General features: G+C 46.8%; 1 protein-coding gene across 1 annotated transcript; it reads right to left on the reverse strand.

Annotated features, from left to right (window-relative positions):
* On the reverse strand, positions 1-26,349 carry pitpnb (phosphatidylinositol transfer protein, beta). Its single transcript, XM_080521963.1, has 12 exons — positions 26,317-26,349; positions 18,078-18,108; positions 16,211-16,356; positions 15,459-15,550; positions 13,121-13,128; positions 11,028-11,102; positions 10,654-10,737; positions 6,944-7,021; positions 6,758-6,862; positions 2,542-2,664; positions 2,380-2,466; positions 1-494 (listed from the first exon to the last, which is right to left on the reverse strand). The coding sequence occupies exons 1-11, from the start codon at positions 26,334-26,336 to the stop codon at positions 2,419-2,421; spliced, it is 810 nt and encodes a 269-aa protein (XP_080378089.1). The 5' UTR covers positions 26,337-26,349; the 3' UTR covers positions 1-494; positions 2,380-2,418.

Consider the following 26,349-nt stretch of genomic DNA (forward strand, 5'->3'; position numbering starts at 1 on the left):
TGGTCTGCAGGTCTCAAGTGTTTCTCTGGGTCCAGGTTGTTGTTTCACTGGTCACAGGACAGAAGAGCTCCCAGCTGCAGCTGGAGCATCATCAGTTACCCAGCATGCATCGGGGGGGGGGGCAGGAGGGGCGGTGGGGGGGGGGGGGGGACCAAACTAACAGTGACACGTCAGGCAAGTCGTGTGCAAAGACCTTTTCTTGTTTCTCTTTTATACAAATGCAAAACCAGCTTTGTTTGTTTTTGTTTTTTAAGCGTTTGTTGTTGTTGTTGTTGTTGTTGTTGTTGTGGTGAACAGGAGGCGAGTGACTGGGGAGGAGCTGTACAGTACCAGGAGGTCATTGACCCCCCCCCCCACCCCCCCACCAGGAGCCATGTGAGGGTGGAGGAGGGGCGGAGGTGGAGTCCGGGATGACATCATCATGGGGGTTTGGTTGGTTTGCCTCATTGCTCATGGGCAGCACTGGTGCCTCGGAGAGGACCGGTCTGACGTAGCTGCAGGGGGGGGGGGGAGGGGGGGGGGGGGGGGGTGAGAGAGAGAGAGAGAGACATTAGACATGATCAAAGCGTCTGGACGTCTGCAGGTTCACCTCTTTTTAACCCTTAGTGAGTCGACTGACGGGCGACGTAGAGTTTATCAGTAGAAGGTTCAGACGTAGAGTTTATCAGTAGAAGGTTCAGACGTAGAGTTTATCAGTAGGAGGTTCAGACGTAGAGTTTATCAGTAGAAGGTTCAGACGTAGAGTTTATCAGTAGGAGGTTCAGACGTAGAGTTTATCAGTAGAAGGTTCAGGACGTAGAGTTTATCAGTAGAAGGTTCAGACGTAGAGTTTATCAGTAGGAGGTTCAGACGTAGAGTTTATCAGTAGAAGGTTCAGACGTAGAGTTTATCAGTAGGAGGTTCAGACATAGAGTTTATCAGTAGAAGGTTCAGATGTAGAGTTTATCAGTAGGAGGTTCAGACGTAGAGTTTATCAGTAGGAGGTTCAGACGTAGAGTTTATCAGTAGAAGGTTCAGACGTAGAGTTTATCAGTAGAAGGTTCAGACGTAGAGTTTATCAGTAGAAGGTTCAGACGTAGAGTTTATCAGTAGGAGGTTCAGACGTAGAGTTTATCAGTAGAAGGTTCAGACGTAGAGTCTATCAGTAGGAGGTTCAGACGTAGAGTTTATCAGTAGGAGGTTCAGACGTAGAGTTTATCAGTAGAAGGTTCAGGACGTAGAGTTTATCAATAGAAGGTTCAGACGTAGAGTTTATCAGTAGGAGGTTCAGACGTAGAGTCTATCAGTAGGAGGTTCAGACGTAGAGTTTATCAGTAGGAGGTTAAGTGGTGACCTGCAGACGTCCAGGTGGACGAGGTGACGGAGAAAAGAGAGGGAACATGCAGCGGCTGGAAGAAAAGCTGGAAATGTGAGTGAATGAGGAGAAATTAAAAACAAACAAACGATGAATCCTGGTCGTCACACATGGATCATAGGAACCCCCTTTGATCTTTTCCTTTGTGTTGCTCCTTAATTGAATCAATCTGCATCCTGGTGGGACGTTGGACCAATTATTATTATTATTGTTGTTGTTTAATGTGTGTGAAGAGACTAAATCTCCTGTTTGGCTGAAAACATTATTCAATTACAACAAATGTATATAACAAAAATAGAACTGTACAATATATGAAACATATATATTTTAAAAATAATAAATATATCAAATAAAAATAAAAAATAATTATAGAGTAAAAAATTTTAATAATGAAAAATAAAATTATATATAATTATAAATAAATAAAATTCTATATAATTATAAATAAATAAATATATAAACAAAATAAAAGTTGAATTAAATTCAATAATGAATAAATATAATGACTAAAAGAACAAGAACCTCCAGGATTTTAAAAATATATATATATAAAAAAGAACAAAACTAATATATAAAATAAACATAATAAAATAATTATAGAGTAAATTTATTTAATAATGAAAAATAAAATGATATATAATTATAAATAAAAATAATTATATATAATTATAAATAAAAATAATTATATATAATTATAAATAAAAATAATTATATATAATTATAAATAAATAATATATAATTATAAATAAATAAATATATATAAACAAAATAAAAGCTGAATTAAATTAAATAATGAATAATGAACAGGGATTTCATATAAAGATAATCTAATATAATGGAGCTAAAGAGTGAAGCGTCCAGACGCCATGTGGACGAGCAGAACCAGGACGAGACACACTGGAGACCACGACTCGTGCAGGAAACGGAAAGTTTGGATGTTAGAGGGTTAAAAGGTGAGATGCAGTAGCTCCTCCTGCTCCTCCTCCTCCTCCTCCTCCTGCTCCTCCTCCTGAAGGGAAACTTACTCCTCCTGCCTCTAGAGTCTGAACTACAGCGACGGGCTTCTACTCGTCTATCGCCGAGGTTCCTCGAACGTCTCCTTTCTGACGCATCTGATGTGAAGAGACAAGGTTAGAGAGCCGAGGACCCCCCCCCCCCCCCAGCTCCACCCCCCCGGGGTCAGTTACCTCCTCCAGCTCCTTCTGCGTCTCCTCCTCCATCCGCCTGATGTCCTCCATGGTCAAACCCACCCACTTATCGATCCAGCAGAACAGCTGGCGGTGGAAGTTGGTGAAAATTCGCTTTTCTTGCTGCAAAAAGAGAAAGAAAAGTTGAAGTGAGGTTAGAAAAGAGAAAGAAAAGTTGAAGTGAGGTTAGAAAAGAGAAAGAAAAGCTGAAGTGAGGTTAGAAAAGAGAAAGAAAAGCTGAAGTGAGGTTAGAAAAGAGAAAGAAAAGCTGAAGTGAGGTTAGAAAAGAGAAAGAAAAGCTGAAGTGAGGTTAGAAAAGAGAAAGAAACGCTGAAGTGAGGTTAGAAAAGAGAAAGAAAAGCTGAAGTGAGGTTAGAAAAGAGAAAGAAACGCTGAAGTGAGGTGAGAAAAGAGAAAGAAAAGCTGAAGTGAGGTTAGAAAAGAAAAAGAAACGCTGAAGTGAGGTTAGAAAAGAGAAAGAAGAGCTGAAGTGAGGTTAGAAAAGAGAAAGAAAAGCTGAATTGAGGTTAGAAAAGAGAAAGAAGAGCTGAAGTGAGGTTAGAAAAGAGAAAGAAAAGCTGAAGTGAGGTTAGAAAAGAGAAAGAAACGCTGAAGTGAGGTGAGAAAAGCAAAAAGAAGAGCTGAAGTGAGGTGAGAAAAGATAAAGAAGAGCTGAAGTGAGGTGAGAAAAGAGAAAGAAAAGCTGAAGTGAGGTGAGAAAAGAGAAAGAAAAGCTGAAGTGAGGTTAGAAAAGAGAAAGAAATGCTGAAGTGAGGTTAGAAAAGCAAAAAGAAGAGCTGAAGTGAGGTTAGAAAAGCAAAAAGAAGAGCTGAAGTGAGGTTAGAAAAGAGAAAGAAGAGCTGAAGTGAGGTTAGAAAAGAGAAAGAAGAGCTGAAGTGAGGTTAGAAAAGAGAAAGAAGAGCTGAAGTGAGGTGAGAAAAGAGAAAGAAAAGCTGAAGTGAGGTTAGAAAAGAGAAAGAAAAGCTGAAGTGAGGTTAGAAAAGAGAAAGAAATGCTGAAGTGAGGTTAGAAAAGCAAAAAGAAGAGCTGAAGTGAGGTTAGAAAAGCAAAAAGAAGAGCTGAAGTGAGGTTAGAAAAGAGAAAGAAAAGCTGAATTGAGGTTAGAAAAGAGAAAGAAGAGCTGAAGTGAGGTTAGAAAAGAGAAAGAAAAGCTGAAGTGAGGTTAGAAAAGAGAAAGAAACGCTGAAGTGAGGTGAGAAAAGCAAAAAGAAGAGCTGAAGTGAGGTGAGAAAAGATAAAGAAGAGCTGAAGTGAGGTGAGAAAAGAGAAAGAAAAGCTGAAGTGAGGTGAGAAAAGAGAAAGAAAAGCTGAAGTGAGGTTAGAAAAGAGAAAGAAATGCTGAAGTGAGGTTAGAAAAGCAAAAAGAAGAGCTGAAGTGAGGTTAGAAAAGCAAAAAGAAGAGCTGAAGTGAGGTTAGAAAAGAGAAAGAAGAGCTGAAGTGAGGTTAGAAAAGAGAAAGAAGAGCTGAAGTGAGGTTAGAAAAGAGAAAGAAGAGCTGAAGTGAGGTGAGAAAAGAGAAAGAAAAGCTGAAGTGAGGTTAGAAAAGAGAAAGAAAAGCTGAAGTGAGGTTAGAAAAGAGAAAGAAATGCTGAAGTGAGGTTAGAAAAGCAAAAAGAAGAGCTGAAGTGAGGTTAGAAAAGCAAAAAGAAGAGCTGAAGTGAGGTTAGAAAAGAGAAAGAAGAGCTGAAGTGAGGTTAGAAAAGAGAAAGAAGAGCTGAAGTGAGGTTAGAAAAGAGAAAGAGGAGCTGAAGTGAGGTGAGAAAAGAGAAAGAAAAGCTGAAGTGAGGTGAGAAAAGAGAAAGAAAAGTTGAAGTGAGGTGAGAAAAGAGAAAGAAGAGCTGAAGTGAGGTTAGAAAAGAGAAAGAAGAGCTGAAGTGAGGTTAGAAAAGAGAAAGAAGAGCTGAAGTGAGGTGAGAAAAGAGAAAGAAAAGTTGAAGTGAGGTTAGAAAAGAGAAAGAAAAGTTGAAGTGAGGTTAGAAAAGAGAAAGAAAAGCTGAAGTGAGGTTAGAAAAGAGGAAGAAAAGCTGAAGTGAGGTGAGAAAAGAGAAAGAAAAGCTGAAGTGAGGTTAGAAAAGAGAAAGAAAAGCTGAAGTGAGGTGAGAAAAGAGGAAGAAAAGCTGAAGTGAGGTTAGAAAAGAGAAAGAAAAGCTGAAGTGAGGTTAGAAAAGAGAAAGAAGAGCTGAAGTGAGGTTAGAAAAGAGGAAGAAAAGTTGAAGTGAGGTTAGAAAAGAGGAAGAAAAGTTGAAGTGAGGTGAGAAAAGAGGAAGAAAAGCTGAAGTGAGGTTAGAAAAGAGGAAGAAAAGCTGAAGTGAGGTGAGAAAAGAGAAAGAAAAGCTGAAGTGAGGTTAGAAAAGAAAGAGAAAAGCTGAAGTGAGGTTAGAAAAGAGGAAGAAAAGCTGAAGTGAGGTGAGAAAAGAGAAAGAAGAGCTGAAGTGAGGTTAGAAAAGAGAAAGAAAAGCTGAAGTGAGGTTAGAAAAGAGGAAGAAAAGTTGAAGTGAGGTGAGAAAAGAGAAAGAAACGCTGAAGTGAGGTTAGAAAATCAAAAAGAAGAGCTGAAGTGAGGTTAGAAAAGAGAAGGAAGAGCTGAAGTGAGGTTAGAAAAGAGAAAGAAGAGCTGAAGTGAGGTTAGAAAAGAGAAAGAAAAGCTGAAGTGAGGTTAGAAAAGAGAAAGAAGAGCTGAAGTGAGGTTAGAAAAGAAAGAGAAAAGCTGAAGTGAGGTGAGAAAAGAGGAAGGAAAGCTGAAGTGAGGTTAGAAAAGAGAAAGAAAAGCTGAAGTGAGGTTAGAAAAGAGAAAGAAAAGCTGAAGTGAGGTTAGAAAAGAGAAAGAAAAGCTGAAGTGAGGTTAGAAAAGAGAAAGAAACGCTGAAGTGAGGTTAGAAAAGAGAAAGAAAAGCTGAAGTGAGGTTAGAAAAGAGAAAGAAAAGCTGAAGTGAGGTTAGAAAAGAGAAAGAAAAGCTGAAGTGAGGTTAGAAAAGAGAAAGAAACGCTGAAGTGAGGTTAGAAAATCAAAAAGAAGAGCTGAAGTGAGGTTAGAAAAGAGAAGGAAGAGCTGAAGTGAGGTTAGAAAAGAGAAAGAAGAGCTGAAGTGAGGTTAGAAAAGAGAAAGAAGAGCTGAAGTGAGGTTAGAAAAGAGAAAGAAGAGCTGAAGTGAGGTTAGAAAAGAGAAAGAAAAGCTGAAGTGAGGTTAGAAAAGAGAAAGAAGAGCTGAAGTGAGGTTAGAAAAGAAAGAGAAAAGCTGAAGTGAGGTGACAAAAGAGGAAGGAAAGCTGAAGTGAGGTTAGAAAAGAGAAAGAAAAGCTGAAGTGAGGTTAGAAAAGAGAAAGAAAAGCTGAAGTGAGGTTAGAAAAGAGAAAGAAAAGCTGAAGTGAGGTTAGAAAAGAGAAAGAAAAGCTGAAGTGAGGTTAGAAAAGAGAAAGAAAACTGTCCCACATCATGTAAACTTACATTCTTCAGACGGATAATCAAGCTTTTTTCATCAATCAATGTACTTTTCATTTAAAAGACTTCATGTCTTTTTGCGTTTTATTTAATAAAACAATATTTCACATATAAAACGATCCTTTGGGATTTTTCATGCAACTAAATATTTTGATATTTGCAATAAGACATAAAAAGCAATAAAATTGAGACTATTTTCAGTTTAAATCAAAACTTTAAGAAAATACATGTTCAAAAAACTATTTACTGTTTCTGTTTGAAGTTTTTTAACTTGAATCTTGGAGTTTTTCCACCAAACAGCTGAGCAGGAAGTTAAAGTATTCAACTTTTCAACCTGTTAAAGTTTTACTGCATTTAGGAAACTGCTTTTCACACTTTCGTCTCCAAACTGCAGGATTTTAGGTTCAGTTAAAAGAACCTGCCTCCCCCTGCTGGGCAGAACTGGAATTACACCCAATGAATAAAGAGCTGGGACGCAGAAAGAACTACAAAATAAAAGTCCTTTTACTGAGACACGCTGAGACACTGAGACTGAGAGACACTGAGACTGAGACACTGAGACAGAGACACTGAGACAGAGACGCACTGAGACAGAGACGCATTGAGACTGAGACAGAGACACTGAGACTGAGACACTGAGACAGAGACACTGAGACAGAGACACATTGAGACTGAGACAGAGACACTGAGACAGAGACACTGAGACTGAGACACTGAGGCAGAGACACTGAGACAGACAGGTTGAGCCGTCCCTCACCCGGTGGATGAAGTTCTCCACCTTGGTCTGCAGACCCCACCACCGGAACCGGACCGTGACCAGTTTATATGCACACATGTAGGGACAGTCTGTCTTCAGCTCGTTCTGTGGACGGTGAGGGGACAGAGAGGAGACGTGAGGAGGTAGAGGAGGACAGGAGGAGGACGAGGGACAGGAGTGCTCTACCTTCCACTCGGGGCCCAGGGGTCCTCTGCCGGTCTTCGCAGACTGGAACAGAGCCGGGTCTTCTTCTGGTTTGTAGTCCTGGAAGTGGACATGAGACAATGAGACAAGCAGACCCACCGCGAGACAATGAGCCCTGTCAAAATAAAAGCACCTAGTCCAGGAGAAAGACTGGGGGTCATGACCCCGCAGAGGAAGATTTATTGTGAAGGTCTCTACTGAGCATGTGCAGAAGCAGCAGACCCCGGCGTCCCTCCGTCCACCAGGAGACACTCACAAAGTGTCCCCCCCACGTTTCCACGGAAACGGAGCCTGAACATTCCCAAAAGGTTGTTTTCAGTGTCTTTGGGCAACAAACAGCTGTTGCTGCTTCACTGGGAACCGTTGTCATGGAAACGGACGCTTGATGTTTGGAGGGAGTCAGAACGGGGACTTAAGGATGAGCACCTCGCTGCTCCGTCACCGGAGGGGACACGAGTGGTCACATGGTAGTTCTACTACACAGGCCGGGCCGAGCCGGGCCGAGCCGAGCTGAGCCGGGCCGGGCCGAGCCGAGCTGAGCCGGGCCAAGCCGGGCCGGGCCGAGCTGAGCTGGTTTTAATCCAGCGTGCCTCAGGCCTGCAGCAGATGGACACTCAGATTAAGTCGGGGCCTCAACGCTGATCCACTTAAGTCCTTATTGTTGGGCGGAGGCCCTGGAGGACGGTGTCCCTCCCGGGAGGACGGTGTCCCTCCCGGGAGGACGGTGTCCCTCCTGCAGGCTTAAGGCCTCCTGTTAGCTTGTAAAGCAACATGGTGGATTAGCTCGGTGAGCGACGCAGGCGACCAATCAGCCGCTGCCGCTCTCACGCCGCCACTTCATGTCACGGCTCCTGAGAAACGTCACAGCCTGAGGCTCTTCTCTCCTTTCAGCTGGAAGCAGAGCAGAGCTGCCGCAGTGGAGACTCCAGGTCAGTGTGCGGCCCAGCAGAGGCCGCAGTGGAGACTCCAGGTCAATAAGAGGCAAAGGAGCCTCGCTGGAGAGCCGAGAGGCTGCAGTGGAGATGCAACGTCTGCATCTTCCAGAGCGGAGGTTGTGGAGGAGGTGGAGGTCCTTTACTGGGACACTGAGACGATCACTGCATCTTGAAGCAGAGCAGAAAGGTGGCTGTGGAGGCGTGAGGTCTGGGTCTCACAGAGCTGACACGTTGCAGCGTGCTGGGGTGATGCCACGACACCAACAGGGAGCAGTTTGAACATCTGGAGAGAGCAGAGAGGTCGCAGTGGAAACGTAGGATGACAGAGCAGAGAGGTAGCAGTGGGAAAAAATGTTGGATGACGACAGAGCGGAGAGGTTGCAGTGGAAACATCTGATGACGACAGAGCGGAGAGGTGGCAGTGGAAACATCTGATGACGACAGAGCAGAGAGGTGGCAGTGGAAACAGCTGATGACAACAGAGCTGAGAGGTGGCAGTGGAAACAGCTGATGACAACAGAGCAGAGAGGTTGCAGTGGAAACATCTGATAACAACAGAGCGGAGAGGTGGCAGTGGAAACATCTGATGACGACAGAGCAGAGAGGTGGCAGTGGAAACATCTGATGACGACAGAGCAGAGAGGTGGCAGTGGAAACATCTGATGACGACAGAGCAGAGAGGTGGCAGTGGAAACATCTGATGACGACAGAACAGAGAGGTGGCAGTGGAAACATCTGAGAACAGAGCTGAGAGGTGGCAGTGGAAACAGCTGATGACGACAGAGCGGAGAGGTTGCAGTGGAAACATCTGATAACAGAGCGGAGAGGTGGCAGTGGAAACATCTGATGACAACAGAGCTGAGAGGTGGCAGTGGAAACAGCTGATGACGACAGAGCGGAGCGGTTGCAGTGGAAACATCTGATAACAACAGAGCGGAGAGGTGGCAGTGGAAACATCTGATGACGACAGAGCAGAGAGGTGGCAGTGGAAACATCTGATGACGACAGAGCAGAGAGGTGGCAGTGGAAACATCTGAGAACAGAGCTGAGAGGTGGCAGTGGAAACATCTGATGACGACAGAGCAGAGAGGTGGCAGTGGAAACAGCTGATGACAACAGAGCTGAGAGGTGGCAGTGGAAACAGCTGATGACAACAGAGCAGAGAGGTTGCAGTGGAAACATCTGATAACAACAGAGCGGAGAGGTGGCAGTGGAAACATCTGATGACGACAGAGCAGAGAGGTGGCAGTGGAAACATCTGATGACGACAGAGCAGAGAGGTGGCAGTGGAAACATCTGATGACGACAGAACAGAGAGGTGGCAGTGGAAACATCTGAGAACAGAGCTGAGAGGTGGCAGTGGAAACAGCTGATGACGACAGAGCGGAGAGGTTGCAGTGGAAACATCTGATAACAGAGCGGAGAGGTGGCAGTGGAAACATCTGATGACAACAGAGCTGAGAGGTGGCAGTGGAAACAGCTGATGACGACAGAGCGGAGCGGTTGCAGTGGAAACATCTGATAACAACAGAGCGGAGAGGTGGCAGTGGAAACATCTGATGACGACAGAGCAGAGAGGTGGCAGTGGAAACATCTGATGACGACAGAGCAGAGAGGTGGCAGTGGAAACATCTGAGAACAGAGCTGAGAGGTGGCAGTGGAAACATCTGATGACGACAGAGCAGAGAGGTGGCAGTGGAAACAGCTGATGACAACAGAGCTGAGAGGTGGCAGTGGAAACAGCTGATGACAACAGAGCAGAGAGGTTGCAGTGGAAACATCTGATAACAACAGAGCGGAGAGGTGGCAGTGGAAACATCTGATGACGACAGAGCAGAGAGGTGGCAGTGGAAACATCTGATGACGACAGAGCAGAGAGGTGGCAGTGGAAACATCTGATGACGACAGAACAGAGAGGTGGCAGTGGAAACATCTGAGAACAGAGCTGAGAGGTGGCAGTGGAAACAGCTGATGACGACAGAGCGGAGAGGTTGCAGTGGAAACATCTGATAACAGAGCGGAGAGGTGGCAGTGGAAACATCTGATGACAACAGAGCTGAGAGGTGGCAGTGGAAACAGCTGATGACGACAGAGCGGAGCGGTTGCAGTGGAAACATCTGATAACAACAGAGCGGAGAGGTGGCAGTGGAAACATCTGATGACGACAGAGCAGAGAGGTGGCAGTGGAAACATCTGATGACGACAGAGCAGAGAGGTGGCAGTGGAAACATCTGAGAACAGAGCTGAGAGGTGGCAGTGGGGACAGAGACCGAGACAGAAGCTGTGATATAAACCAAGGACTGGGACACCAGGACAGAGCAGAGCGGAGCGGCTGCAGTGGAGACAGAGAAGAGAAAGCTGGTGCAGCAGGGTGGAAGTCCACCTTCAGTGGGACTCTGGATGAGAAGAAGAAGAAGACCGACTCTTGGTCTCAGAAAAGACGGAGGTGGACAACCAACAGTCTCCATAGCGACCAAGCGTCCCCAGCTCGTCCTCGGGCTGGAGACGTGTCGCTGTGGGTCCCAGACCTGATCTCCACCTCGCCGCTGCCGCTCCACTGACTTAATGCCGACCTGGCCCACGTAGGGGCCGGCAGGCTGCAGCGGCGTCCCCTGTCCTCTCTGAGGGGACGAACCTGGACCCGTGGTCCTCTAAAGGACGCGCTCTGAGCAGCCACGTGTCCCTGGAGACCCACAACGGCCCTGGTTGCCATGACAACGGGGCCTAGAGAGTCCCCGAACACAGAAGGAAACTCACTCCTTGGGCCACTTCGTCTCTGCTGGAGATGTCGATGGGGACGACCTCCACCGTCCTCCACGTCTGCTCGTCCAGGTCGTGGACCTGCACACACACACACACACACACACACACACACACACACACACACACACGTTCCATGATGGGTGATGTCGTGGTGCATGATGGGTAACGTCGTGTTGCATGATGGGTGACGTAGTGTTGCATGATGGGTAACGTCGTGGTGCATGATGGGTGACGTCGTGGTGCATGATGGGTGACGTAGTGTTGCATGATGGGTAACGTCGTGGTGCATGATGGGTAACGTCGTGGTGCATGATGGGTGACGTCGTGGTGCATGATGGGTAACGTCGTGTTCCAGGAGGCAGACTCACGTTTTCTACTGTTCCCATGTCAGGTTTGTGCCACGTCTCGATCTTTATTACAAAGTCATCCTTCATGTACTCGTTCTGCAGAGAGAGAGACAGAGACAGAGACAGAGAGAGAGAGGGGGAGAGAGAGAGAGAGAGAGAGAGAGAGAACACACACACACACACCATGAATGAGTGAGTTGTGAGCGACGAGCTCCAAGCCTGCAGCTAAATCCAATTAAACAATCAGACCTCCAGGTAAAACATGGCGCTCGGCTCACGTCTATTTTTAACCCTGCGGACCGTCGCTGGCCGCCAGGTAGTGGTGGAGGCGGTGCTCAGTGGAGAGCGGGGCCGTGGCAGCGGTGCTCAGTGGAGAGCGGGGCCGTGGCAGCGGTGCTCAGTGGAGAGCGGGGCCGTGGCAGCGGTGCTCAGTGGAGAGCGGGGCCGTGGCAGCGGTGCTCAGTGGAGAGCGGGGCCGTGGCAGCGGTGCTCAGTAGAGAGAGGGGCCGTGGCAGCGGTGCTCAGTAGAGAGAGGGGCCGTGGCAGCGGTGCTCAGTGGAGAGAGGGGCCGTGGCAGCGGTGCTCAGTGGAGAGCGGGGCCGTGGCAGCGGTGCTCAGTGGAGAGCGGGGCCGTGGCAGCGGTGCTCAGTGGAGAGCGGGGCCGTGGCAGCGGTGCTCAGTGGAGAGCGGGGCCGTGGCAGCGGTGCTCAGTGGAGAGCGGGGCCGTGGCAGCGGTGCTCAGTAGAGAGAGGGGCCGTGGCAGCGGTGCTCAGTAGAGAGAGGGGCCGTGGCAGCGGTGCTCAGTGGAGAGAGGGGCCGTGGCAGCGGTGCTCAGTGGAGAGCGGGGCCGTGGCAGCGGTGCTCAGTGGAGAGCGGGGCCGTGGCAGCGGTGCTCAGTGGAGAGCGGGGCCGTGGCAGCGGTGCTCAGTGGAGAGCGGGGCCGTGGCAGCGGTGCTCAGTGGAGAGCGGGGCCGTGGCAGCGGTGCTCAGTGGAGAGCGGGGCCGTGGCAGCGGTGCTCAGTGGAGAGCGGGGCCGTGGCAGCGGTGCTCAGTGGAGAGCGGGGCCGTGGCAGCGGTGCTCAGTGGAGAGCGGGGCCGTGGCAGCGGTGCTCAGTGGAGAGCGGGGCCGTGGCAGCGGTGCTCAGTGGAGAGCGGGGCCGTGGCAGCGGTGCTCAGTGGAGAGCGGGGCCGTGGCAGCGGTGCTCAGTGGAGAGCGGGGCCGTGGCAGCGGTGCTCAGTGGAGAGCGGGGCCGTGGCAGCGGTGCTCAGTAGAGAGCGGGGCCGTGGCAGCGGTGCTCAGTGGAGAGCGGGGCCGTGGCAGCGGTGCTCAGTGGAGAGCGGGGCCGTGGCAGCGGTGCTCAGTGGAGAGCGGGGCCGTGGCAGCGGTGCTCAGTGGAGAGCGGGGCCGTGGCAGCGGTGCTCAGTGGAGAGCGGGGCCGTGGCAGCGGTGCTCAGTGGAGAGCGGGGCCGTGGCAGCGGTGCTCAGTGGAGAGCGGGGCCGTGGCAGCGGTGCTCAGTGGAGAGCGGGGCCGTGGCAGCGGTGCTCAGTAGAGAGCGGGGCCGTGGCAGCGGTGCTCAGTGGAGAGCGGGGCCGTGGCAGCGGTGCTCAGTGGAGAGCGGGGCCGTGGCAGCGGTGCTCAGTGGAGAGCGGGGCCGTGGCAGCGGTGCTCAGTGGAGAGCGGGGCCGTGGCAGCGGTGCTCAGTAGAGAGAGGGGCCGTGGCAGCGGTGCTCAGTGGAGAGCGGGGCCGTGGCAGCGGTGCTCAGTGGAGAGCGGGGCCGTGGCAGCGGTGCTCAGTGGAGAGCGGGGCCGTGGCAGCGGTGCTCAGTGGAGAGCGGGGCCGTGGCAGCGGTGCACTGGGACTTCATGTTTGAAATCCACTAAATCAGTTGTTGAGGTGAGATGATTAGTGGAGTGAATCCTCCTCTGCTAGAACGTAGAACCTCTATAGTGATAGGATTCACACCACTGTTCTAACAGGAACAGCTGAGAACAAAGTGCTGCTCCTGAACAAACCTTTACTTTGGTGTTTGAAGTGATGAGAGGATGAATGAGAACAAAATAACCTCATTTCACCTGCAGGTTTTTAAAGGATTGAAGGAAAATGAAACTCACCGTCACAACTTGAGGAGGACGTCAGGAGGAACCGAGGGAGGAGAGAGAGGAAGAGTCAGTGTTCATATGGAGGGGGGGGGGAGGAACCGAGGGAGGAGAGAGAGGAAGAGTCAGTGTTCAGATGGAGGGGGGGAGGAACCGAGGGAGGAGAGAGAGGAAGAGTCAGTGTTCAGATGGAGGGGGGGAGGGAACCGAGGGAGGAGAGAGAGGAAGAGTCAGTGTTCAGATGGAGGAGGAGGGGGGGAGGAACCGAGGGAGGAGAGAGAGGAAGAGTCAGTGTTCAGATGGGGGGGGGGAGGAACCGAGGGAGGAGAGAGAGGAAGTGTCAGTGTTCAGATGGAGGGGGGGAGGGAGGAGAGAGAGGAAGAGTCAGTGTTCAGATGGAGGGGGGGAGGGAGGAGAGAGAGGAAGAGTCAGTGTTCATATGGAGGGGGGGAGGAACCGAGGGAGGAGAGAGAGGTAGAGTCAGTGTTCATATGGAGGGGGGGAGGAACCGAGGGAGGAGAGAGAGGAAGAGTCAGTGTTCAGATGGAGGGGGGGAGGAACCGAGGGAGGAGAGAGAGGAAGAGTCAGTGTTCAGATGGAGGGGGGGAGGGAGGAGAGAGAGGAAGAGTCAGTGTTCAGATGGAGGGGGGGAGGGAGGAGAGAGAGGAAGAGTCAGTGTTCAGATGGAGGGGGGGAGGGAGGAGAGAGAGGAAGAGTCAGTGTTCATATGGAGGGGGGGGGGGAACCGAGGGAGGAGAGAGAGGAAGAGTCAGTGTTCAGATGGAGGGGGGGAGGAACCGAGGGAGGAGAGAGAGGAAGAGTCAGTGTTCAGATGGAGGGGGGGAGGGAGGAGAGAGAGGAAGAGTCAGTGTTCAGATGGAGGGGGGGAGGGAGGAGAGAGAGGAAGAGTCAGTGTTCATATGGAGGGGGGGAGGAACCGAGGGAGGAGAGAGAGGAAGAGTCAGTGTTCAGATGGAGGGGGGGAGGAACCGAGGGAGGAGAGAGAGGAAGAGTCAGTGTTCAGATGGAGGGGGGGAGGAACCGAGGGAGGAGAGAGAGGAAGAGTCAGTGTTCATATGGAGGGGGGGGGGGAGGAACCGAGGGAGGAGAGAGAGGAAGAGTCAGTGTTCATATGGAGGGGGGGGGGAGGAACCGAGGGAGGAGAGAGAGGAAGAGTCAGTGTTCATATGGAGGGGGGGAGGAACCGAGGGAGGAGAGAGAGGAAGAGTCAGTGTTCAGATGGAGGGGGGGGAGGAACCGAGGGAGGAGAGAGAGGAAGAGTCAGTGTTCAGATGGAGGGGGGGAGGGAAGAGAGAGAGGAAGAGTCAGTGTTCAGATGGAGGGGGGGAGGGAAGAGAGAGAGGAAGAGTCAGTGTTCAGATGGAGGGGGGGAGGGAGGAGAGAGAGGAAGAGTCAGTGTTCATATGGAGGGGGAGGGAGGAACCGAGGGAGGTGAGAGAGGAAGAGTCAGTGTTCATATGGAGGGGGGGGAGGAACCGAGGGAGGTGAGAGAGGAAGAGTCAGTGTTCATATGGAGGAACCGAGGGAGGTGAGAGAGGAAGAGTCAGTGTTCATATGGAGGGGGAGGGAGGAACCGAGGGAGGTGAGAGAGGAAGTGTCAGTGTTCAGATGGAGGGGGGGGGAGGAGGGGAGGAACCGAGGGAGGTGAGAGAGGAAGTGTCAGTGTTCAGATGGAGGGGGGGGGAGGAGGGGAGGAACCGAGGGAGGAGAGAGAGGAAGAGTCAGTGTTCAGATGGAGGGGGGGGGAGAAGGGGAGGAACCGAGGGAGGAGAGAGAGGAAGAGTCAGTGTTCAGATGGAGGGGGGGGAGGGAGGAGAGAGAGGAAGAGTCAGTGTTCAGATGGAGGGGGGGGGGGACCGAGGGAGGAGAGAGAGGAAGAGTCAGTGTTCAGATGGAGGGGGGGGGGGAGGGGAGGAACCGAGGGAGGAGAGAGAGGAAGAGTCAGTGTTCATATGGAGGGGGGGGAGGGAGGAACCGAGGGAGGAGAGAGAGGAAGAGTCAGTGTTCATATGGAGGGGGGGAGGGAGGAACCGAGGGAGGAGAGAGAGGAAGAGTCAGTGTTCATATGGAGGGGGGGGGGAGGAACCGAGGGAGGAGAGAGAGGAAGAGTCAGTGTTCATATGGAGGGGGGGGAGGGAGGAACCGAGGGAGGAGAGAGAGGAAGAGTCAGTGTTCATATGGAGGGGGGGGGGAGGAACCGAGGGAGGAGAGAGAGGAAGAGTCAGTGTTCAGATGGAGGGGGGGGAGGGAGGAACCGAGGGAGGAGAGAGAGGAAGAGTCAGTGTTCAGATGGAGGGAGGGGGGGGGGGGGAGGTGCAGCGGGGGGACTCACTGGTACGACAGTAGGGGTAGGCGTTCCAGGCCTTTTCGTGAAAAACTAAAGCTCCTTCTGGTGCAATCATCTTCACAAACGCCGGGACTTTACTGCAGCGGGACAAACAGGAAGACACAGTTCACCTTCAGAGCACACCTCTCACCAGGGGTCAGAGGTCAGCAGGAGGGGTCAGAGGTCAGCAGGAGGGGTCAGAGGCCAGCAGGAGGGGTCAGAGGGTAGCAGGGGGTCAGAGGTCAGCAGGAGGGGTCAGAGGTCAGCAGGGGGTCTGGACCAGCTGGACGCTGCCGTGGAAGCTAACAACTAGCATTAGCCTCAAAGCCGCGCTGTCAGGGTGAATCTGTAAAAACTCCCATAATGCAACAGCAACTGACTGACCACACCAGTAAAGAGAGGAGACGTCTCCGTCTCATCTTCTTTCATTTCGCTTCATTTAATAACCTGCACTACAATCTAGTGCTAAATGTTATACGGTGAAACTTCCCCTCATGATGTCATAACTCATGATGTCATAACTCATGACGTCATAACTCATGACGTCATAACTCATGATGTCATAACGAGGAAACTGTGGACTTAAAGTGAGTTTTAATTATTCTGATAAATGATGCAGAAAAACTCAGAAACACAAAATAGAAACAATGAAAAATGAATTGAAAAAGCAAACGTGACGGTAGAAAGTCCAGCAAGCTGCAGGTTCATAGACCAACAGAGCAGACCCCCGCCCCCCCCCCCCCGCCCCCCAGACTTGCCTCTTCAGGTGGTAGATCTTGTGTGTGTACTGGCCCTTCTCCCCGTCCTTCTCGTACGGCTCGTTCTTCAGCACCTCGATACCTTCACCGCCTCCCGTCTCGTTCTTGCTGGCCTCGGCCACCGAGTACAGCTGCCCTACTTGGTACTGGGGGGGGGGGGGGAGGGGGGGGGAGAGGGGGGAGAGAGGGGGGGGGGGGTCATCCTGGGCAGCAGCTTCAGAAGATGCAGCTCTGCAAACGGCTGCATGAGCAAAGATGAAGATACAACTTTGCAGCTTTTGTGTGTTTATTTTCACTGGTGGTTGAAATTTGAGGCTGGTTTGTTTCATAAAGTCTCGGGGGAGGGGGAGGAGGGGGGGGGGGGAGGGGGGGGGGGGGGGGGTGGGGGAGGGGGGGGGGGGTCCAGCAGCCTCGTCACAGGCTCATTTCTACATTATTCATCCGACCAAAACATCAGAATCACCTCTCAGGTAGTTTCGAGGTTTAGAGGGTCAAGGTCACAATCAGAACTACAATATAACCACAATTACATATGAAAATACAACCGCTGGCAGGAAGACTGTAGTAGAGCTGGATCGCTGTTACGGTGACTGTCAAAATAAAAGTACCAACTTGGATTGTTATTATGGTGACTGTCAAAATAAAAGTACCAACTTGGATCGTTATTACGGTGACTGTCAAAACAAAAGTACCAACTTGGGTTGTTATTACGGTGACTGTCAAAATAAAAGTACCAACTTGGATTGTTATTACGGTGACTGTCAAAATAAAAGTACCAACTTGGATTGTTATTACAGTGACTGTCAAAATAAAAGTACCAACTTGGATTGTTACTACGGTGACTGTCAAAACAAAAGTACCAACTTGGATCGTTATTACGGTGACTGTCAAAATAAAAGTATGAACTTGGATCGTTATTATGGTGACTGTCAAAATAAAAGTATGAACTTGGATCGTTATTACGGTGACTGTCAAAATAAAAGTACCAACTTGGATCGTTGTTACGGTGACTGTCAAAATAAAAGTACCAACTTGGATCGTTGTTACGGTGACTGTCAAAATAAAAGTATGAACTTGGATCGTTGTTACGGTGACTGTCAAAATAAAAGTACCAACTTGGATCGTTGTTACGGTGACTGTCAAAATAAAAGTATGAACTTGGATCGTTATTACGGTGACTGTCAAAATAAAAGTACCAACTTGGATTGTTATTACGGTGACTGTCAAAATAAAAGTACCAACTTGGATTGTTATTACGGTGACTGTCAAAATAAAAGTACCAACTTGGATTGTTATTACAGTGACTGTCAAAATAAAAGTACCAACTTGGATTGTTATTACGGTGACTGTCAAAATAAAAGTACCAACTTGGATTGTTATTACGGTGACTGTCAAAATAAAAGTACCAACTTGGATTGTTATTACAGTGACTGTCAAAATAAAAGTACCAACTTGGATCGTTATTACGGTGACTGTCAAAATAAAAGTACCAACTTGGATCGCTATTACGGTGACTGTCAAAATAAAAGTACCAACTTGGATCGTTGCTACGGTGACTGTCAAAATAAAAGTACTAACTTGGATCGTTATTACGGTGACTATCAAAATAAAAGTACCAAGTGCAGGAGAACATGGACGGGGAGTCACGACGCCACAGAGGAGACTTTGTTCTGAGTGGCTCTACTGAGCATGTGCAGAACTGCTAGTCGGGGTCAAGCCGCTGTGCACATGTGCAGCAGCTGCAAGCTCCATGGTTTCCATGGAGACGGAGCATTTCCACAAAGTTCGCTTTTCAGTGGCTCTGAGCACGAAGCGCCAAGACATCCAATAATATTCACTTTGGAGTGTGGATGGTAGTGATACTCACCTCTTCCACAGAGACCGGCAAGACTACACGGCTGGGAGGAGGGGGGGGGGGGGGGGGGCAGGAGGAGGAGGAGGAGAGAAAGAAACACATTAGTGGCAGGTCAGTAACAACACACAGCACATCATCTTTCCTCCAGGTCATGTGACTCATCAAGTCCTAGAGATGAAGTAAGACTTTCATCACGACGCTGCTGATGTGTGATGTCACGTTAAGCTGGACGGCGTCCACCAGGGACCGGTAACGGGCAGCAGTACTGGACCTGGTAGGGTCAGGGTTAACCCTACCCCTACCCCTACCCCTAACCCTAACCAAACACCTGCACAGATCCTTCCACCAGAAAGTAGAGCCCAGTGAGCTGCAAGGCTTCAGCCAGACAGACGTCAGTGAACTCTGCTTTTACTCTGGTAGGGAAATGACACTGTTGTGTTACATCATCATCATCAAGGTGTAAAACACCTAATAAACAGATCTAACAAGAAGACAAACACCTGTAGGAGCACGTACAGGTCATAATCTGGGATTATTGTTATTACTATCTGGGATTAAAGTAGTGAGAATGGAGAAAGCCAGGTGAGGGAGTAACCCTGAGGTAACTAGTTACCAGGAGGATCTGCTGGAAACAAGAAAACCAGCTGGAACCTCTGGTTCTCCAGGTAGAACATGAACACCTCGGTTCCTCACGTCACTTCATGGAGGAAAACTTTCTATTCTAGCCTCTGAAACGGCAATTATTTGTGTCAATAAAGTGATTTTTGATTCAGTTTTTAACGTGTTCAAAGCGTTCTTGATGAGAAGTTCTCTGAAATCCTCATAAACCCACTCAAAGTTCTATTGATTCTATATCTCTGCTTCCTGCGACCTCCTGAAGTCTACGAGCATCACGACGTCTGGACGTCCTGACGAGGAGCAGCAGGAACCAACAAACCAACGGATCTGAGAGGAACGCAAAACCTTGAGAACGATTTGACTGGACGATCATAAAGTGCTGAATGTGCCGCCGGGCCCCAGTGCATTGTGGGTCGCTCCGGGAGCACGTGGTCAAAAACACCAACGACGGAATCCTGGAGCCAAGAGACGAGTCAACGCCTCTTTTATGTTCTAAACAACCAGCAGCAGCTGATGGTCAGACGGCGCCCCCCAGTGGAGCTCCAGTCTGAGTGACAAGGTGACGATGGTCAGACGGCGCCCCCCAGTGGAGCTCCAGTCTGAGTGACAACGTGACGATGGTCAGACGGCGCCCCCCAGTGGAGCTCCAGTCTGAGTGACAAGGTGACGATGGCCAGACGGCGCCCCCTACTGGAGCTCCAGTCTGAGTGACAACGTGACGGTGGTCAGACGGCGCCCCCCAGTGGAGCTCCAGTCTGAGTGACAACGTGACGATGGTCAGACGGCGCCCCCCAGTGGAGCTCCAGTCTGAGTGACAACGTGACGATGGCCAGACGGCGCCCCCTACTGGAGCTCCAGTCTGAGTGACAACGTGACGATGGCCAGACGGCGCCCCCTACTGGAGCTCCAGTCTGAGTGACAACGTGACGATGGTCAGCGAGAAACGCTCCACGTCGTCACGGAGACGCAACGCTTCCGACGTCGTCATGGAAACACAAAGTTCCCCCATGTCATCTAAAAACAATAGCGGTCCCTCGGTTGTCATGGAAACACCGTGCTCTCTACACCGTCATGGAAACGCGACACTCCCCAGGTCGCCATGGAAATGCGACACTCCCCAGGTCGCCATGGAAACAGTGAAGGCCTCCATGCAGCACTACTACAGCAGTACTACAGTGGTACTACAGTAGTACTACAGCACTGCTACTGTAGTACTACTGTAGTATTACTGTAGTACCACTATTGTTATTATTCCTCCAATTTTTTTCTGCTTATAACTTTCTCCTTCTTTTATATCTTTTCTCGAGACTACACACACACACACACACACACACACACACACACACACACACACACACACACACACACACACACACACACACACACACACACACACACACACACACACACACTTTATTATCTCGTTAAGTTCCAACATTATCATTAATTATTTCCCTATTGTTTGTTTGACAGTGGATTATTTTAATTGTAAAAAGATTAAAGTAAATAAAGTCAATTATTATTGAGAGACGACGCTTTTATTACACCTGTGTGGCTCCTTTCTGGTTTTTGCTCATAAATCCCATTAGTCCATTAAAAAACAACAACAACAACGTGGTATTTTTCTGAATAATGTATTTCTCTGTGCAGGATTGAGCTTAAAAATGCAGTTTTCACACCGAGTCATGTCAATAATGACTTATAACACAAGTCTATTATTGGTTCCTCATAGTAACACAAACAACATCATCACATTAAATTGTCTATCTTTCAACATGTGCCGCCGGTTTTCTATAGAAATATAAATAATATCTCATTCTGTCAGTGTCTTGGCACATTGTGAGTTTAAAGTATAAATAATGAGGAGGGTCAGATTAAACAACAGGTCCAGTGTCTGCAGACAACAACGTGGCCCCGGCAGTGACATCCCAGCAGGGATTCTGCCCACAACAACATGATTATTAACCGGGAACGACTTTAATTTACACTAATTGAGAGATAATCATCCACACCGCTACACAGCTAACTGCTACATGCTAGTAGCATCCAGTGCTTCACGCTAGCCCCGGGAGGCTCGGCTCCCCGCTGCTCGGAGGCGCTGATGGAAGCAGGAAAAACACGTGGAAACGGGTCGTTGACGCCGATACAAGTCGCGTTTGAGCCTCCGGGCTGAAGCTCCGGGGGTCTAAAGGTGAAGCGGGCTGCCGGCTAGCAGCTAGCCAGCTGCGGGGAGCTAACGTAGCCCCGTTAGCAGTAACGGTAAATCCGCTGAAGTCAGACTCGCGTTGGTGGTTAAAGGAAAACTTGGAGGGGGAAAAACATTGAATCTTCATAAAGTGAAGTTGATGAAACTCCTCGTTACTGCACGAAACCCAGCAGAGACACAGCGTGTCTCCCTGCTTCTGTCCTCCAGTCCTTCACAGCAAGGACATAAACACTTCAACCCATTTTTAAACTCCTGCTTCACTTTAAATGGTGTAAATGAAAACAGCCAGTGTAAAACACTGTTCTCCTCCAGAGGCTCACAAACTGCTCGTGAGGAGGGAAAACGAAGAAAGCACATCTACACGTCACACCAACGGAGATACATGTGAAGGAAATCTAATTTTAGTTCCTGAACATTCGTTTGTTTGTGAAAATGTTGGAAAAAAGTTTCTATCTTGCCATTTTTTAATACAGAAATTGGTCTAAATTAACAAATAAATGACGTTTAAACTGTAAATGTGAGGCTGTGCAAGTTCAGAGGATTGATAAGAGTGGAAAAGATGAAAATGGACATTTTACAGTTTGTGTTCACCACAGAGTGAATCATTTAAAGTTAAAGTCACCGCAAAGAAGCTGAATATGAAGTAAATCACACTTTTTTTATTCCAATTTATTTTATCTGAGAAAATATTGTTTTCTTTTAAATGTAAATGTTGTGATTTTAAAGTAAAATGAGTGTAAAATACCAGAAAACGACAGACGTGCAGAGTTTAGACTGGTCGAGTCCAGAGACTCATTCAAACGAGTCAAAATCAACAAAACTGGGTTTTCGTTGTCTATTTTCATACTTTAATGGCTCAAAGACTCATATAACTAATATTTACATTTCACCCGTTCAGTTCACTAAATAAGAAGTAATATTTCACTGCAGGTTCATATTTAAACCTGTTCAGACGCTAAAAATAAACCAAACCAGACGTTAAGTCATTAAGGAGTTAATTTCTTTACATAAAATCTACATTATTCAGGTTTGAGTCACAGTAAACTCCTTTCTTGCTTTTCTTCCTGGACGTCAGTCGATTGTTTGTCAGAGAGAATCAAATGTTCTTTAAAGGTTTGTACATCCCAGTGTGATAAAACCACTGAAGCTGAAGATTCAGTGTTTAAAAGACGCCCAGGTGAGTTTTTTAAACCGGAGGTGGAACTTTAAAAAGAAGCGCATCTCGAAAAACAAACCTCGTCTTTAAATGTTGACCTTTTTCTTTTTAAATCAGAAATATTCTACATTTCTTTGCACCTCAACAGGTTTAAATCATCTCTATACTTTAACTAAACAAATATTCATCCTAGAATTTAATCAAGTGGCAGAATAAAGTCAGAACTTGACAGAATTGTGTAAAATCGCTCATTTAATTGTACAGTAATTAAGTTATTTAACTTAACGGTCAGCAAATTCATCCTAATTCTATTTTAAGAGATTCAATCTTACTTTACAAATCAAATTCAAATAAAAGTAAATAAAAGATCTAACTCGATGTTGTTACCAACTTCCATTCATTTCATTTAATCAGGAAAAAACATTTCCAGTTACATAAACTGTTTTTTCTTTTTAAAATTATATTTGATGACATTTAATTCAGATGAAATATTTTATAATGTGGTGGGATTGAGAAACAGAAAACAACCTTCTGGACCTGCTTCAATACATTTTAACTGTGTTTAAAGTTAAAAACCAGAATAATGACAACAAGAAGTGAACAATGTGTAATAAACACAGAAAGCAATAAAATAACAATAACAACAATATATATATTATTACTGATATATATATATATATATACATTGTTGTTATTGTTATATTATTGCTACCATTATTAGTAGTACTATACAGGAGTATTATACACTGTTACACATTGTTATTATGTGTATTATTGTTATTATTATTATTATATAATGGTACTTCTAATGGCTCTGCCACTGCACCTTACTATTTATTATCTTGCTTTGATCTCGTCTTATTTCTATGTCTTATACCCAGATACTTTTATAGTTTTAGTCTTTACTTTTATTACTATTCTATCGTATTCTATAATATCCGTATGTACCAGATTGCTGCAACAAGACAATTTCGCTTCGGGGAAGAGTAAAGTAATTATAAAACAATAATACTAAAAATAAAAAATAAGCAGTGAAGCTGATTAAAACCTGCTGCTCGTCATCAGATCCACCAGTTTCTACATTTTAAGGACAAAAGGAGCAGATTGGTGTCCGACGGGTTCATTCACACCTGAACTGCTGCTTCAGCAAAGAAACTCCGTGAAAAATGTGTTTTTCTGCCCAACAACTATGGAAACGTGTTGATTCGTATCACAACCACGTCAGTGTGACGGGAAGAAGGTGGAGTTCAAAGACCAATCTCATCTGCTTTATTGGCGACGGCTTCAAAGAAAAACACCAATAATGAGTTGATTTATCCTCCAAGAAGAAGATTGAGGGTAAAATAAAGGCTGAGCACCGTGACGGATCATTAACCTCAGAGATTAGCTGATTAGATCAATAGTCTGATTAGAACTCAGATTAACAGTCTCTACATGTTTTAAATCAACGTTTCACACTCAGATCATCGACTCAACTGGTTCCTCATTTAGAGCGACGCAACTGAAGTGGTGAAAAAAAACCTCTTTCATGCATTTTATGCATGAAAATCACATTTCAAACCCGTTTCAATGTGAAGCAGAGGAAACAAAGTGCAGAACAAGTGAGGAAACCCTGGACGTCTACTGGAAGGATTTCATATCTGGAGAACCGGGATGCAAATCTGACATATTTATATAGAAATACTTCGGCTTGAGCAGAAAACTGATAACAAATTGGTTCATTTGCATCGAGAAGATAAATATGAATCGTCACAGAAGTTCTTCATCATCGGGGAGATTTACTGTCAACTTCAGTTCTTCATATGACGTTCAGGACGAGGAACTGAGGGAGACCAATAAATCACTTTATGAGACCAATAAATCACTTTATGAGGAGTGAGACCAATAAATCACTTTATGAGGAGTGAGACCAATAAATCACTTTATGAGGAGTGAGACCAATTAAATCACTTTATGACGAGACCAATTAAATGACTTTATGAGGAGTGAGACCAATTAAATGACTTTATGAGGAGTGAGACCAATTAAATGACTTTATGAGGAGTGAGACCAATTAAATCACTTTATGACGAGACCAATTAAATGACTTTATGAGGAGTGAGACCAATTAAATGACTTTATGAGGAGTGAGACCAATTAAATGACTTTATGAGGAGTGAGACCAATTAAATGACTTTATGAGGAGTGAGACCAATTAAATCACTTTATGAGGAGTGAGACCAATTAAATGACTTTATGAGGAGTGAGACCAATTAAATGACTTTATGAGGAGTGAGACCAATTAAATGACTTTATGAGGAGTGAGACCAATTAAATGACTTTATGAGGAGTGAGACCAATTAAATCACTTTATGACGAGACCAATTAAATCACTTTATGAGGAGTGAGACCAATTAAATCACTTTATGACGAGACCAATTAAATGACTTTATGAGGAGTGAGACCAATTAAATGACTTTATGAGGAGTGAGACCAATTAAATGACTTTATGAGGAGTGAGACGAATCTGTCCAGTCCTAATGGAGGGAATTATTCACTCTACTGTTTGTCGACACTGGAGTGGCTCCAGCACCACAACGGCTTTTTATCTTTTATGTGTGTTTCATGTATGTTTGTATGAAAACTGCTCTATTAATAAAGTTTGATTTGATTTCAAACCTTCCCCAGAAAGACGATAAACGTGAAGTAATTCACCGTCTTTACTTCATGAAGATTCATTTAGACTCTGGAAACAAAGAAATAAGTCAGATTTAACAGAAATTAATCAAAATTCTAACTTTGTTTGTAATAATCTACAGAAAAATGTCCCATTCTGCAGGTCTGAACATGGAAATCACAATAAACCGGCTTTACATTAAAGAAGTGTATAGTTATAACCTCTGTGACCAGTTCTAATGAACTATAACCTCCAGTTATAAACAACTAATAACCTCTAGACCAGTTATAAACAACTAATAACCTCTAGACCAGTTATAAACAACTAATAACCTCTAGACCAGTTATAAACAACTAATAACCTCTGTGACCAGTTCTAATGAACTAATAACCTCCAGTTATAAACAACTAATAACCTCTAGACCAGTTATAAACAACTAATAACCTCCAGATATAAAGAACTAATAACTGTGACTAGTTATAAACAACTAATAACCTCTAGACCAGTTATAAAGAACTAATAACTGTGACTAGTTATAAAGAACTAATAACCTCTAGACCAGTTATAAACAACTAATAACCTCCAGTTATAAACAACTAATAACCTCCAGTTATAAACAACTAATAACCTCTAGACCAGTTATAAACAACTAATAACCTCCAGTTATAAACAACTAATAACCTCCAGTTATAAACAACTAATAACCTCTAGACCAGTTATAAACAACTAATAACCTCTAGACCAGTTATAAACAACTAATAACCTCTAGACCAGTTATAAACAACTAATAACTGTGACTAGTTATAAACAACTAATAACTCAGTGACTTCACCACACTGGCCATGAGAGATTGTAAAACTGAGCATGTGCAGCTGGTCCAGTGTGATTTAACCCTGTTATAACCATGTTATTACCGCCTGGAGAAGGAAACTGACCCGCGGTCAGTTCAAACTGAAACCTGCTCAGATGGACTGTTTGTAAGTGTTTATAAAGTTCCCATGTGATTTGACCTGATGTTTAGACAAACCAGTTCCTCGTATATAAACCAAGAAGAGACTAACACTCAGATGAAGAATACTTCCTACATGTAGGATTTATGAGTATATAGATCATATTTTAGCTTCATCAGCACAACCCAGTGCTGATTTGACGCAGGTGAAGTTCTCCGCTCACTCCCACCGCGAGTCTGACTTCAGCGCCGGGGAGGAAACCTTAATCTGCCACTCACGGGACCAAAGCTTAACATTAACGGCACTTTAAGGCTCTAACACGCCGCTAACCGGCTAAAGACGCTGACCTCGGCGACACGTTCGACCCCCGGAGCCACCCGAGCAGCGCTTCGTGTTCCCGGGAGCGGTTTTTTTTGTTTTCCTCCAGCGGGGAGCTAATTAGCCGCTGCTCGCGCTCATGCTAACAGCAGCGACGCCTAGAAAAAGACCGGTCCTCCCGTTATTCACGTCCCGACACAGCCGCTCCGCTCCGGGACAAACGCACCGGGAGACAGCCCCGCCACCACCCCGCGGGACTCTCCGACGCTCACGCGACTCCTGACGGCTGCAAGGAAAACCCGCTGAATGCGCCGAAAGAGGTTTTTTAAGAGCAGTTTGAGACTCACTATTCCTTGATGAGCACCATCTTCGTCACCCGG

This window comes from Blennius ocellaris (assembly GCF_963422515.1).
Source record: "Blennius ocellaris genome assembly, contig: SCAFFOLD_84, whole genome shotgun sequence".
NCBI classification, from domain to species: domain Eukaryota; kingdom Metazoa; phylum Chordata; class Actinopteri; order Blenniiformes; family Blenniidae; genus Blennius; species Blennius ocellaris.

Bases quoted from the DNA above. Each gene is read 5' to 3' on its own strand.
- pitpnb (XM_080521963.1), bottom strand. From the start codon at position 26,336: ATGGTGCTCATCAAGGAATA. The intron at 18,109-26,316 runs GTGAGTCTCAAA...CCCTCCTCCCAG, and splicing joins ATGGTGCTCATCAAGGAATA to CCGTGTAGTCTTGCCGGTCT. The intron at 16,357-18,077 runs GTGAGTATCACT...CCCCCCCCCCAG, and splicing joins TGCCGGTCTCTGTGGAAGAG to TACCAAGTAGGGCAGCTGTA.